The sequence below is a fragment of the Callospermophilus lateralis genome, chromosome 8 (genome assembly GCF_048772815.1).
Source record: "Callospermophilus lateralis isolate mCalLat2 chromosome 8, mCalLat2.hap1, whole genome shotgun sequence".
NCBI classification, from domain to species: Eukaryota; Metazoa; Chordata; class Mammalia; order Rodentia; family Sciuridae; genus Callospermophilus; species Callospermophilus lateralis.
In genome coordinates, this window is record NC_135312.1 from 94101085 (window position 1) to 94115977 (window position 14893).

Below are 14893 nucleotides of genomic sequence, written 5' to 3' on the forward strand. Positions count from 1 at the left end.
ATTCCTGGGAAAGCTGGGAATGGAACCACCATTTGACCCAGCTATTGCCCTTCTCGGACTATTCCCTGAAGACCTCAAAAGAGCGTACTACAGGGATACTGCCACATCGATGTTCATAGCAGCACAATTCACAATAGCTAGACTGTGGAACCAATCCCGATGCCCCTCAATAGATGAATGGATAAAAAAAATGTGGCATTTATACACAATGGAGTACTACGCAGCACTAAGAAATGACAAAATCATGGAATTTGCAGGGAAATGGATGGCACTAGAGCAGATTATGCTAAGTGAAGCTAGCCAAGCCCTAAAAAACAAATGCCAAATGTCTTCTTTGATATAATGAGAGCAACCAAGAACAGAGCAGGGAGGAAGAGCAGGAGGAAAAGATTAACATTAAGCAGAGTCATGAAGTGGGAGGGAAAGGGAGAGAAAAGGGAAATTGCTTGGAAATGAAAGGAGACCCTCATTGTTATACAAAATTACATATAAGAGTTTGTGAGGGGAATGGGAAAAAAATAAGGAGAGAAATGAATTACAGTAGATGGGGTAGAGAGAGAAGATGGGAGGGGAGGGGAGGGGGGATAGTAGAGGATAGGAAAGGTAGCAGAATACAACAGTTACTATTATGGTATTATGTAAAAATGTGGATGTGTAACCGATGTGATTCTGCAATCTTTGTAATGTTTTGAATAACCAATAAAAAAATAAAATTAAAAAAAATAAAAAATAAAAAAAAATAAAAAATAAAAAATAAAAGGGCTGAGGATGTGGCTCAGTGGTTGAGCACCCCTGAGTTTAATCCCTGGTACCCCGCCCCCCAAAAAGGGCATGTTTTGTAGAAACTGAAAATATTTTCAAAAAAAGAGCAAAGTTGGAAGACTCACATATCCTGATTTCAAAAACCATTATGCAGGGGCTGGGGATGTAGCTCAAGCGGTAGTGCGCTCGCCTGGCATGCGTGCAGCCTGGGTTCGATCCTCAGCACCACATACAAAGAAAGATGTTGTGTCTGCCAAAAACTAAAAAATAAATATTAAAATTCTCTCTCTCTCTCTTAAAAAAAAAAAAAAAACATTAGGCAGCCACAGTCATCAAAACAATATGGTCCTGACATAAGAACACGTACATGGACCATGGAACAGAATAGTGGTCACAAACAAACCTCTGCAAATAAGCTGATTGATCTTTGATAAGGATGCCCAGATAACTAAAAGACAGTCTCTTCAACAAATGGTACTGGAAAACTAGATATCCACATGCAAAATTACCTTAGAACGGATTAAAGATCTAAATATCAGAATCAAAACTATAAAACTCTCAAATAAACATAAAGATTTGACACTGATTTGACAATGATTTCTTGGAATTAACACCAAAAGTACAGGCAACAAAAGCAAAACTGAATCAGTGGGATTACATCAAATGATAACTTGTTCATCAAAGGATATAGGCAATATAAAGAAAAGACAACCTACAAAAGGAAGGCAAGGATTTACAAATCTCATAAGATGACACAGGGTTCATAATTACATTGTTTTTTAAAATTCTTACAAATTAACATAAAAAAACAAATAATCCAATTAAAAACTAGGTAAAGGACTTGAGACATTTTCCCAAAGATGATATACAAATAGCCAATGACTGTATGAAAAGGTGCTAATATAACTAATCATCAGGGAAATACAAATCAAAACTACAATGAGATATCACCTCATAGCCTATTAGGGTGATTACTACAAAAAGAAAAAGAAAATAGCAAGTGTTCACCGGGATGTGGTGCAACCAGAACCCGGGTATGCTATGGAAACTGTAAAATAATTCAGTCACTATAGAAAACAGTGCAGTAGTTCCTCAAATAATAAAAATCGAGTTATCATATGATCCAGCATCCCACTTCTGAGTATGTATCTACAAGAACTGAAAGCATATGCCCAGAGATTTTTGCATATCCATGTATAAGCACCATTCATAATAATCAAGAGGTTGAAACAATCCAAATTCCCATTGAAGAAAGAAGGAGATAAACAAATAAAGCATGATACATATAAACAATGAAATAGTATGTAGCCTTAAAAATGAAAGTTATCCTGTCAGGTGCCACAAAAATGAATTAACCTTGTCAAGCAAATAACAAAAGGAAATATGGTATCATTCCATTTTAAGGTAGGTGCAGTAGTCAAATTCACAGACATAAAAAATAGAATGGTGGTTACCAGGAGATGGAGGGAGAGGGGCAAAGAGGAGGTATTTAATGATACAGAATTTCAGTTATGCAAGACGAAAAAGTTCTGGAAGTCCGTTTCACAACAACAGAGGAGGGGCATGGGAAAAATGAAGGAACTTTGGGTTGAACAAAGGGGGTGGAGGGGAGGGGACATGGGGGTAGATAAGAAGGTGGAATGAGATGGATATCATTACCCTAGGGACATGTATAATTGCACAAATGGTGGGACTCTGCACCATGAAAAAACAGAGAAATGAAAAGCTGTGCTCCACTTGTGTACAATGAAACGAAATGCATTCTGCTATCATGTATAACTAATTAGAAAAAAATAAAAATAAATGTTTTTTTAATGGAAATGCCCTAAACACTACTGTACTGAATACTTAAAAATGGTTAAGATAATAGTTACATTTTTTTTAAAGATATCAAAAAATGACTATATAATTTAGAGCAGTGATTCTATTTTTATTTGGAAAGAATGAAAACAAAAGCTAACATGTGTTTACCATATACCAAATACTGACTTAAGGATTTACCATTTATTAACTGTTAATCCTCACAATAAATATAAGAGGTAGTACTATTATTACAGATATTCCATTCTAAAGATAAGAAACCTGCAGTACAGATTAATTATCATGTCCAGAAAACTCACAGCTAATTAATGACAAAGCTATGCAGACAATCTTGACACAGTACCAATGTTTTTAAGCTCCATACAACACATATTCAAAAGTCTGGACAAATAATAAACCAAACTAAGATGCTTTTAGGATGTTGAGATTATGATAGTTTTCAACTTTATATACTACTATGTTAAATTTTGCAAAGATAATGTACTGTATCTTATAATGAAAAACAAAATATTTACATTTTGGAAAAAAATAAAGTTTTCAATGGAACAACAAGGCCTCTATTCCCACTAACAATCCTTTCAATTCCTTATGTTTCTACATTTCTATACTTGTGCTCTTCACTCAAGTCACAATTTTCTACTTGCCACACACAAGACTCAACTTGTTCCTTCCTACTTCCATAAACACATCCATCCCCTGGAGAGAATGTTCTCTCTTCCACCTCAATACATGCCTTTTTATTTATCTACCTATTTATTTTATTCACATACCTACTTTACTCTCAAAATCCAGTTCTTAACACATCTCCTTCTGGAGGTCTTTAAGAGTCTCTCATTACCTATCCCATTTCTTGACTGTTTACTGTGGTACTTGAACAACTATCCTTTTGGCCTGTCTTGTGTTCTCCACATCTGAAAAGTTCCTTAGAATGTCACTTCCCTTCTCTTAGAGGTAAGGCTATTCCAATAGCAATATATTCATTTTTAAAATAAAATTAATAATTTCTATTGCTACACAAAGGACATACTTAAGTGAAACTGGTTTCATTACTACATAGCCATAGAGAATACAACACTGGCACAATATGTAGCTACTGCTTGATTTATGCTAAGAAACGAACAGTTTTATCCATCACTTTCACAAAACAACAACAAAATATATATACTTCTAATAAACATTACTACCAGAAACCAGGGACTTTTAGAAATAGATTTATTACAGATCTGGGGTAGGAAAAGTATAAGGTAAATCAGATTTGTCTTGTGCCAAAAAAAAGAAGCAATCAGAAACTAATGGAGAAGGCTAAGAAGAAGCCAATTTAAGGTAGTATCACTGAACAAATGAGACAATTTGAATACCAAAAAGAAAAAGTCACTAACCTGAAAAATTTTTTTAAAAAATTTGTAATCACTGAAGTAACTAGGAAACTACCATTACCTGTCTGTCTAGTGGTAATATTAACACTACCATTTTAGGTGGAGCACACTTCTTTTATCAATTGATTAGAAAATTCTACCTTACTGCAGGGGAAAAAAATTCAATTATTAAATGACAGAACTGGAGGGAAATCACCTCTTGCAGCCCACATGAAATAATTATCAGGCAAGGAACATCAAAGATGCTAACACCACTTTAAGAAAGATTACTAGGGCTGGGGTTGTAGCTCTTGTCTCACATGTGTGAGGCACTGGGTTTGATTCTCAGAACCACATATACATAAATAAAATAAAGGTTAAAAAAAAGAAAGATTACTGAAGAAACACATATTTCCATAGTGCCAGAGTATCCTTCCATAGATTATGTACAAAGTAAAAAATGTACACTTACAATGATTTGTCAGCAACCTTTTAGCCAAGTGATCAAATTTAGAACCATTAGAACTGGAATAAACCAGGCATTCTATGACTGCTGACACGACACAATATGAAATACACAATATCACCTATGGATCTCATCAGTGTTTAACTAGAATCTAACTGGACATTTGGACTTAATTCCTAGTTTACAGAAAATGCAAGAGACAGCCATATATGGCGTTGCACAACCATGTACCCAGGGACTACGGATACAGGAGGCAGGAAGATGGCAAATTTGAGGCCAGCCGTGGCAACCCAGTGAGATCATCTCAAAATAAAATATAAAAAGGGCTGGGGATCAAGCTCAGTAGTAGGCCACCTCGGTTCAATCCTCAGTACCACAAAAGGCAGGGAAGGCTAAAAGAACAAAACATTATGAAAAAATAATCAGATAACCCAAAATGCATAACATTCATTTGGACACAGCAGTACACACCTGTAATCCCACACCTACTCTAAAGGTTAAGGCAGGAGGATTACAAATTCAAAGCTATTATTTGTAAGCTTGTAACTTTGGTAAAGTTTGGCTTAGGAACTAAATTCCTTTACAAGTCTCCCAGAATAAAGAAATAAAATCAAGTATCAATAAACAGGATTTTATCAAACTAAAAAGCTCCTTCACAGCAAAGGAAACAATTAAAAATGTGAAAAGAGAGCCTACAGGATGGGAGAAAAATCTTTGCCACCTGCACCTCAGATAAAGCATTACTCCCCAGGATATATAAAAAACTTAACACCAAAAAAAACCAAATAACCCAATTAATAAATGGGCAAAAGAAATAAAAAGACACTTCACAGAAGAAATACAATCGATCAACAAATATATGAAAAATGTTCAACATCACCAGCAATTAGAGAAATGCAAATTAAAACTACACTGAGATTTCACCTCATTCCAGTCAAAATGGCAATGATCAAGAATACAAGTAACAATAAATGCTAGTGAAGATGTAGGGGGAAAGGCACAGTCATGTAATGCTGGTGGGACTGCAAATTGGTGCAACCACTCTGGAAAGCAGTATGGAGATTCCTCAGAAAACCTGGAATGGAACCACCATTTGACGCAGTTATCCCACTCCTCAGCATATACCCAAAGGGCTTAAAACCAGCATATTATAGTGATGCGGCCACATCAATTTCATATTATTCATAATAATATGATTATGTTCATAGTAGCTCAATTCACAACAGCTAAGCTATGGAACCAATCTAGGTGCCCTTCAACAAAAATGGGTAAGGAAAATGTGATACATATACACAATGGAATATTACTCAGCCATAAAGAAGAATGAAATTATGGCATTTGCTGGTAAGTAGATGGAACTTGAGACTATCATGCTAAGTAAAATAAGTCAAACCCAAAAAACCAAAGGCAAAATGGTTTCTCTGATATGTGGATGCTGACTCATAATAGGCAGGGGGGAGGGAGGAGTGGAGGTTCGTGGAACTGGAGGGGAATGGGGGGAATGGGGGAAGAAAGGGGGTAATGGGGGAAGGAAGGGGGGAATAGGGGAAGGAAGGGAAGGGGAAACAATAGAATGAACCAGACACAACTTTTGTTTATATATGAATACATGACTAGTATAACTCCACATCATGTACAACCATAAGAATGGGAAGTTATACTCCATGTATTATGTCAAAATACATTCTACTGTCATGTATAACTAAAAAGAATTTTAAAAAAAAATTTAAAAAGGCCCCTGTCTCAGGCTGTGGCTGTGGCTCAACGGTAGAGTGCTCACCTAGCATGTGTGAGGCACTGGGTTTAGTCCTCAGAACCACATAAAAATAAACAAATAAAATAAACTCCTTGTGTTCATCTACAAATAAAGAAAAATAATTTTTAAAACTATAGCCCCCCCCCCCCCGTCTCAAAATAAAACAGACTGGCAATGTAACTCAGTGCTTATCTGGGTTCAATCCCCAGTAGTGGGGGAAGTGGGGGGGAACACTAATGTGCACCATTCTACAAACAAATGACTACTGTCTTCAAAAAGTTAGCATCATGAAATACAGATAAGACTGTTCTCAATTTTAAAAGACTAATAAGCAACATGACAACCAAGTCCTATGAGAAGTGATAAGATTCTGATTTTTTAAAATAATAATGCTCTTATAAAAGATGCTTGGATACTTGAATAGGACTGACTGTTAGACAATAATAGGGAATTAATATTGTGAATTTTCTTAGGTGTAATAATATTAATATAGTCTGGAAAGAATGCCCTTGCCTTGAGAAGATGCATGCTAACTATTTAATGAATGCAATGCCATGCAATCTGTGGAAATCTCCAATGTATCTCAACAAATACACACATACAAGTACACATAAATTAAACAAACAAAGCAAAGTGGTACTTTTAGGCAATGCATACTAACTGTATAATGCAATTAGTTACACAAGTTGAGTACCCCCTTATTCAAACAGGCTGGGAACAATGTGGTAACATTTGCTCAGACTTTACCCTAATCCAGAAATCCAAAATGCGAAAGGCTCTAAACTCTGAAAATTTTTGAGCATCATGCTGACACTAAGCTTCAGATTTCAGATTTGAATTAAGGATGCTCAATTTGTATTATTCTTCAAACTTTCCTATTTGTGTGAAATTTTTCACAAGCCACTAGAGAAACTCAATAGTACATTTTTTAAAATTCAGGAAAAAAACTCCATATTTATAACTTTGACTAGCACTTTGTTGGCATTTATTTAAGTACTTCCTATCCATATAAGTATAGCTCCTTGAGGATACAAAAACTTAAGTGTTTCCAAGATAATGGATATGAAAATAGCCCAATAAATGCTGCTATTCCTAAGTAACACAAATTCTGTATTATAATAATCAAAAACCCAGGAGAGGAAACTATAATAATATATTAATATAAATATTATACATTACAGAATATGTAATATAAACTTACAGATGATGGGAATATATATAACCACTTGGAAAACAATTTGTCATCATCAAAGTAAAACTGAAAATATATCCTGTGGCCCAAGAATTTTTTTCCTACATGTATACCTAAGAGAAACTTGCACACAGGCTATCAAGAGTTAGCTGCAATCATATTTAGGGCAGCACTGTTAATAATAGCAAAACTTGGAACAGCAAAAATCTATATTAACAGAAGAACAACTAAAGTATAATACATTAATTCATTGGAATACCAAATGGCAATGCAGTGATTTCATTTATAAAATTTTTAAAACATAAAAACTGAAATAACACATTATTTAAGGACTCAAACATGGAAACGCAAATGAAAGATAAACACAAAATTCAGGATATGGAGTACCCGACACATAGGAAGAAAGGGATAATAGGTAAGGAACATATAGGTGCCTTCTACTTTTACTTGTTTTCCTGCTGACTTTTTTTTTTTTAATAAGTTATTGTAGGGATACAGGCATTTACTACAGCATGTTTCTTTACAGGCTAGAATGAATTACTAACTTTTTAAATTCTTCTCGACACCAAAAATTTTAGAATATACATAGATCTGACTTTAAGTACTTAAGACCTCAATTCAAAAGCAATACTAAATGACTGTGTATTAACTTAATATGTGTTTTTTCTACATTTGTTTATAGTCACAAACAGTACAAAGTTTTCAGTATTCAAATGGCCAAACCAGTTAACAAAATCAGAGGAAAAAAGTCATGTCATTTCTAAAACGTATGACCCGCATATTTACCTATCTTACTGAATGATTTAAGATCGAAAACTTTGGTTACCTTCATAATCTGATACAAAGGGCTGCCTTTGGCATTTACGTCAGAATAATCAAATACAGCATTACAATTTGGAGAAGTCGTCTTTATTACCTACCATTTTATGATGGCAAGGGAGATTGCTAAATTCTTTTTTTTTTTTTTTTGGTGGGGGGGGCGGGTAGGGGTAATCAGGATTGAACCCAGGGGCACTTAACCACCAAGATACATCACTAGCCCTTTTTATTTTTAATTTTGAGACAGGGTCTCTATAAGTTCTGAGGCTAGTTCTGAACTTGTCATCCTCCCTGCTTCAGCCTCCCAAGCCACTAGAATTACAGGCATGCCACCACACCCAGCTTACAGTCATAAATTTATTTACTATTTATACTGAACCTCTCTAGAGGATTGAGCATATGATCCAGATAAATGCACACTAGCTGACAGCAGACCCCAGCTGATTAGGTTTTGGAGAATGCTTTCAAAGATATTTGTAGCAGCTCTGGCACAGCAGGATGAAAGTCTCTACTAAGCCTTGCAATGAAACAGATTCTTGGAGACAAAACTAGGAGAAAACTTACTACAATATATAATGCAGTGGATATTTCACAGAGTCTCTTACACAGATTTAACTACAGCTACCAAACATAGGAAAGCATGCCTGGCTCATAGAGTATTCTGAATTGTTGTTTATTCAAAACCAGAGGTAAGACTGGTACTAATCAATCAAAATAAGTAAAATAAGCAATCAAAATAAAATGACATAACTGTTGGACTGTGAGCACTACATACCCAAGCATGAAAAGAATGCTTCAAATTAAAACTGTGAGGACAGAAGTGGTTCAGGATCAAGCAGAAAAAGTCACAATCATACTTAAATCCTATTAAAGGATCATTCTGAAGAGAAGCCCAGTGGTTGTTCTATAAAGTACTCCCACCTATGTTACAAGTTTATTATCAACACTAAAGAAAATCCCTCATCAATACAGAAGCAGTCACCATGCCAGTGCTTCTCCTTCTTAATGTCTAAAGTTGGGTAGCACTTGAAGCTCAGCCATGCACTTACATTTGTCATTCTACCAAGCTTAAAATTCTGCAAACATGCCAAACCCGAAAAACACTCACCTAAAAAAACCTGTGACTAAAACCTTTTCAATCCACAATCTAAGTGAACAATAGAAGATTGTTTCCATTTCTAATAGCCTTCCAATTTCCAAAAAGGTAACTCAAAAGTTAACACTTAACTGAATGATTTAAGATCGAAACTTTGATGGAAAAGCACTTGTCTAGAATGTGTGAGGCACTGGGTTCGAGTCTCAGCACCATATACAAATAAATAAAGGTCTACAACAACTAATAAAACATTTTTTAAAAAGTTAAGACTTGTCTGATTCCTACCAACAAAAATAATGTTCACTATTTACAAGTTCTATGATAAGTATAAGTCATGCCAAAACCCCACTGACTACAAGAAAGCTCTTGAACCAACTATTCTGTGAGAACTGTGTGCTTGATAAGGACATAGACTCAGTTTGGAGTTGTTCCATCTGGGTTCATGCATCAGTTCTATTATTCTACACTCAATAAATAAATATTACTTAAATTTTATAAGAACTTATTGAAGAGTAAATAGCATTTTAAAAAAGTGGAAAAAACTCAAGTCAATAATCAGTGAATAAATGAGAGTTTATGAATAACAATCTACCTCATCCTTTACAGAAGATAACATAAATTTAACCACGACATGATACTCCCAATATATTGGTTAAGATATATGGGTGAAAAAATCCCCTACAATTATGTACATCATGGCATCATTCCTGTAAAAACATATATAAACATACGCATATAAATGTGTGTAACAATATACAAACATGTTCATAAGGATAAAAACTAAAAAGTTCCCAGAAATTATCTCTGCATAATTGTTATTTTCTATTTTTAAGCAATAAACAATTAGTAAAATTATTTGTTTAAAAATAAAACAATCCTTCTATACCTTGTCCTGTGCTTTTACTTAAACTCTTGACAGTTGTACCCAAATTCACCTAACTTGCAGCATTATCTAGGAACGTGAGGAATTTAAAGAAAATGCCTAGAAATTTAAAAAGCACAATATGTAATATTTCTATTGATGATAAAGACAAGTTCCAGAAATACTCTGCATTGTCAGGAACTTTGTTGCTGAAAAAGAAACAGTTTCAGAGGGCTGGGCTACATTTCAAAGCTGCTGCATGTTGGCTTCCTGGAGAGTTAATTAATCACATTACTTTACCACCTCTTCTTTCAAAGAACTTGAAACAAGAATTTGTCCAAATGTTCATAAATGAATAATACTTCCCTTCAAACATCTTTGATACCTTCTTTAGGTATAAAATTAACTGATTTAATAGTGTGTGAGGCTGTAGGCATAATAAAATCATATATGGAACACTGTGCTAGGCACTTAGCATGCTCCCTCTTACTCACCCCTCCCCTCAACTCCAAGAACAGGACACTCCATTAAACCTCTCTTAAAATCAGGAGACATCTCAACCAAGGACATGAGAGTAAAGATTCCAAAATTACATTGTATTTACTATCTTCTTTCTTTCTTCCCTTTTTTTTTTTTTGGGGGGGGGGGGCGGCGTCTCTCACTATGCTACTCAGGTCTCCAATTCCTGGGCTCAAACAACCCCTTCCACCCATGCCTCCCAAGCAGCTGGTACTACAGGTGTGTGCCCACCTTTACTATCTCTTTTCTATTAAGCATAAATAGTTAAATATCACTCAGGTCCTTTCCAACTGATCCTTTAACTCAGGACAAGACAGCAAGCATCACAGGACAGTTGCTAAATTAAGCTAAAAAATTTAAAAGAAATTAAATTCAATCACAAGTAAATAAATGACAGCACATCCTTAACCCAGTATTTTATTGTCTATATAATGGATAATGTAAATGCAGAATTCTTTGCTTTCCATAGCAAGTCAATTGTTTTTTTTTGTTGTTTTTTATTTAATGAACTGTGAACCTACTGTGCTCAAGATGCTTCAGAAAATACAAAAATGAGCAAAGCACAGCCTTTATCTCCAAAAAACCTTATATATAACTGAAAATATATAACTACTATTAATTTAATAAGAGTGAACATTTCAAGAAACACAATCAAACATAAGGAACTTTTGGAAAGTTCAATTTCAAGTGAAACGTGTTTTACTCATATAAGTTTTTCTTAAAATTAAGCCTTTATATATCTCTATCTTCTTAAACATAAAACCCAGTGTAACAATAAAATGCTAATATTTATCAAGCTTGTGTGTTAAGTGCTTTACATGCTTAGCATTTAGTCTTCACCAAAACCCTAAGTACTACCGATGGTTCCATTTTAAAAAGAAAATATAAAAACAAATTTTATTTGCCCAAAGTCATCTAGCTAGTGAAGGGTGGAGCTGTAACTCAAATGCAGCAGTCTACCCTCTATTCTATTCTGCCTAACACTTTTATTCATTGATTCAAACATATGTTGACCACTTGTTACATACAGAGTATCATTAGGAAATGAGCATAGGATAATAATTAAGATAGCTTATTTCATGAAGTTCACCTTTTGATTGAAAGACATTCATATCTGTTTTCTAATAAGATAATTACAGACTATAAAATGTTACAAAGGAAATAAAAAGGTGATTTGACAAAGTAATTGGAAAAGGTTTACATATCTTATGGTGTTAAAGGCATCTTATAGTTGTTTTCTATTTGCTGCCAAAGATGGGCCAGGCAGGCTAGGGACAAAGAGAAGACAGGCCATTCCTAGTGAAAATGATCAGAGAAGTGGCAAGGGAAACTCTTGGTTTCATCACAGATGTGGAAATAAGCTTAAGAAAAGTTACAGTGACTTGATTGATCAAGGTCTCAAGCTAGGACTGAATTAACTATAGTATCAGATGACAAATGATATTTTGGATAAGACTACAAAGATATCCCCTGGCTGGCACAAGGAAATAAGGTTAGACACAGGAGGTACCTTAACTGTGGGGACAGAATCCTGAAAGCAATGGGATAAGCATAATCAGACTGTGGGGAAAATAACTTCTATACAAAAGTCTTGTTTGGGTTGGTTGTTTTTCTTGTTTGTTTTCTTTTGGAGTGTGTTTGCAAGGTGAGGAATTACAGCAGAGAAATTAATGAAGAGGCTACAACAACTGACTTTGTGACAAATTTAAAAACTGACTATAGGAGGTGGTAATAAGAATGAAAAAAGCTGAGAGCCACTTTGGATATGTTTGACTATAGATAGAACAGTGGTACCAGAAATACACATGAAGAATCCAATATGGAGTTCCCCCAATCCTACAATACAAATAAGTCCTTCCTGCTTTCACCAACGTGTCTGGCATTTTTCCACAAATGATGCAATGTTCTTTCTGACAGTTAGTTACACTTGATAAATATGGCTTCCTAGTATCTTTTTAAATTTCTAACAGAGAAGTGTCAGTACATATTAATTAATTTATCATCATAAACATGTCACCAAATTTAATCATGTTGTAAACCACATTATTCTACACACATAGTACACAAATTGTCCAAAGCAAACTATTGTTGTTTTGTTTTGTTTGTTTTGTTTTAAGTCCAAATCCCACACAAGCCTCAACTAATTAGAGAACCTTAAAGAATCAAAAGGACCTGTGGCAGGTTTAGCATGTTGAGTAGCCCCAATGCTATTTTTAGCTCAAGCAACACTTCTCCATGTGCAAGTTTTTCCAAATGATACCAACAAGGTCAAGGATCATATCCTATCTAAAAACAAGACCTACATAACAGCTCAGATCTCTCAGAATGGCTTATCTAACAAGTGTTATGACCTTAAGAATTTTATTTGTATTTTTATTTTTACATATATCTTTGGTTTTTATATATTTTATATTTAAAAACACTCACTTATATTAATACATTGTTTTCATTCTTATTTACACTTTATATATGGCAGTGTTACATTCTACTTATCATCCTTTTAAAAACGAAAAGCCTTACTTTGTACCAGCACTCCACGTTCAAAGGGATAATCTAGGTCTCCGAACAAAGTAGTGAAATATATAAGGAAAACCATCATCCACTCTATATAGACAAACGCTGGAACTCAGAAAGATTAATTAAAATTAAGTTCACTAATTCAAGATCGCACAGAAATTGGCCAGGACAGCGCCAACATCAGGCCTCTGAACTCTGACCCACTCTTCTCCACCCAGGAAACTACCAATTTAATATTTGAACATTCATGTGCCTCTCTTCAACAAACCTAGACTCTAACTTAGAACCAAAACTACTGCCGCCCTGAGTCTCAAAATACAGCAGAAACACTAGTATTCCTCTGTAAACACAAACACTGGAACACACGCTTCAGTCGGTACCCTCATGCAATGCTAGGTGTGCTCCGCTGCACAAAACTTAGTAAAATACACTAGGGCCTAAAAGCCAAACCCTCACCTGAGCTATCCTCCTCACTCCGTGGGAAACTGTCATGGAGAGAAGTGACTCATCCCGTTAAGGTTTTCTAAATTAATAATTCTGGATGCCTAGAGAATGAATTACACAAACCCCTTTCTACCCCCACCCGAAGTTGCTTGAGTGTCAAAACGCGGTAGTAACACACAAAGAAGTGGGGCTGGGTCTAGCTCTGCCCCTCTCCACGGCTCCAGCTGTCCTGAGGCAACCCACTCCCCCAAGCCCAGCGGGTCGCTCCCGCCCCTTAACCCGGACGACACCAGACACAGCCGGCCCGAAGCCCCCACGCCCCTGACCGGAGCCCTGCGGGAATGCGGCTGAACCACTTCGGGATGCCCCTTTTCCCCCTACCTGCGCGGGGCGGCCGAGCTGCCCACACCTGGCGTCACCGCCCCCGCGGAGGATGCGCGGCCGGAACCGGCCCCTGAACGCGTCGCCCTGGGGCTGCCGGGCCACCCGGGGCAAGTCGGCTTCCGCCCTCAGCTCGCATGGCCGCGGCTGACCGCGTCCCCGCCCCCGCCTGCCTCCGGAGTCCCCAGGGCCCCGGACCCTGAGAACCCAGAGGGGGCGGCGGCGGCGGGGTGGAGTAAGAGGAAACGAAGCCGCGGGAAGAGGAGGAGCGCGACCCGAACCACCGCGAGGGCGCGAGGGGGAACGAAGGCAGAGGGGGAAAGGGGTCCGCAGAGCAGGCAGCGTTCTGGGGGAGCGGGGTCTACCTGCGAGCAGAAGTACGAGCCCTGGATGCCCAGCTTGATGCAGGTGGGACACTGGAGCTTGGCCTCGCTGCTGCAGCCGTCCGTCTCGCACACCCGCGTCTCCACGGCCGCCATGCTGCCTGCCTGCCGGAGGAGCGCCTCACCGAGGAAGAGGAGGGAGGGAAGGAGGAACGGCAGGGCAAAGGGGAGGAGAGAGCGACCGAGCCGGGGGAGGAGCTCGGCCCGCTGCGGGCCTGGGTGCGGAAGGGGGAGGAGCGCAGGCCAGGCCCGGATCACGCTGCGCGCCCCGCCCTCGCCCCGCGCGCGCAGCTGGCGCCCCGCCCTCTCCTCCCCACCCCTCCCCGCGCCTTCCCCCGCCTCCGGGGCTGTGCGCACGTGGGGGAGGCAGGGGAGTCCAGCCTCTGTTTTCGCCGGGTCTGCGCAGGTCTGCGTTTGCACGCAGCTATCCCACCCTCGCGGCTCGGGGCGGTGTAGGCCAGGTGGGGTCCGCGAAGAGAGGTGGTCACGCCGCGCCCTTTCTCGGTACCCTGGAGACCCA

The 14893-nt window shown here is 37.8% G+C and overlaps 1 protein-coding gene across 2 annotated transcripts in view; it reads right to left on the minus strand.

The window, feature by feature from the left end:
* The window catches only part of Metap1 (methionyl aminopeptidase 1), a 67239-nt gene extending 52678 nt beyond the window's left edge, over nt 1-14561 (minus strand). Inside the window, exon 1 of one of the 2 annotated variants that reach the window (XM_076864779.2) lies at nt 14356-14561. In XM_076864779.2, coding sequence (XP_076720894.1) covers nt 14356-14469 — 114 coding nt within the window. In that variant the 5' untranslated portion in view covers nt 14470-14561. The remainder of the gene's footprint in view (nt 1-14355) is intronic. The other variant, XM_076864778.2, reaches the window with a different exon arrangement.
* Nucleotides 14562-14893: the final 332 nt, after the last annotated feature.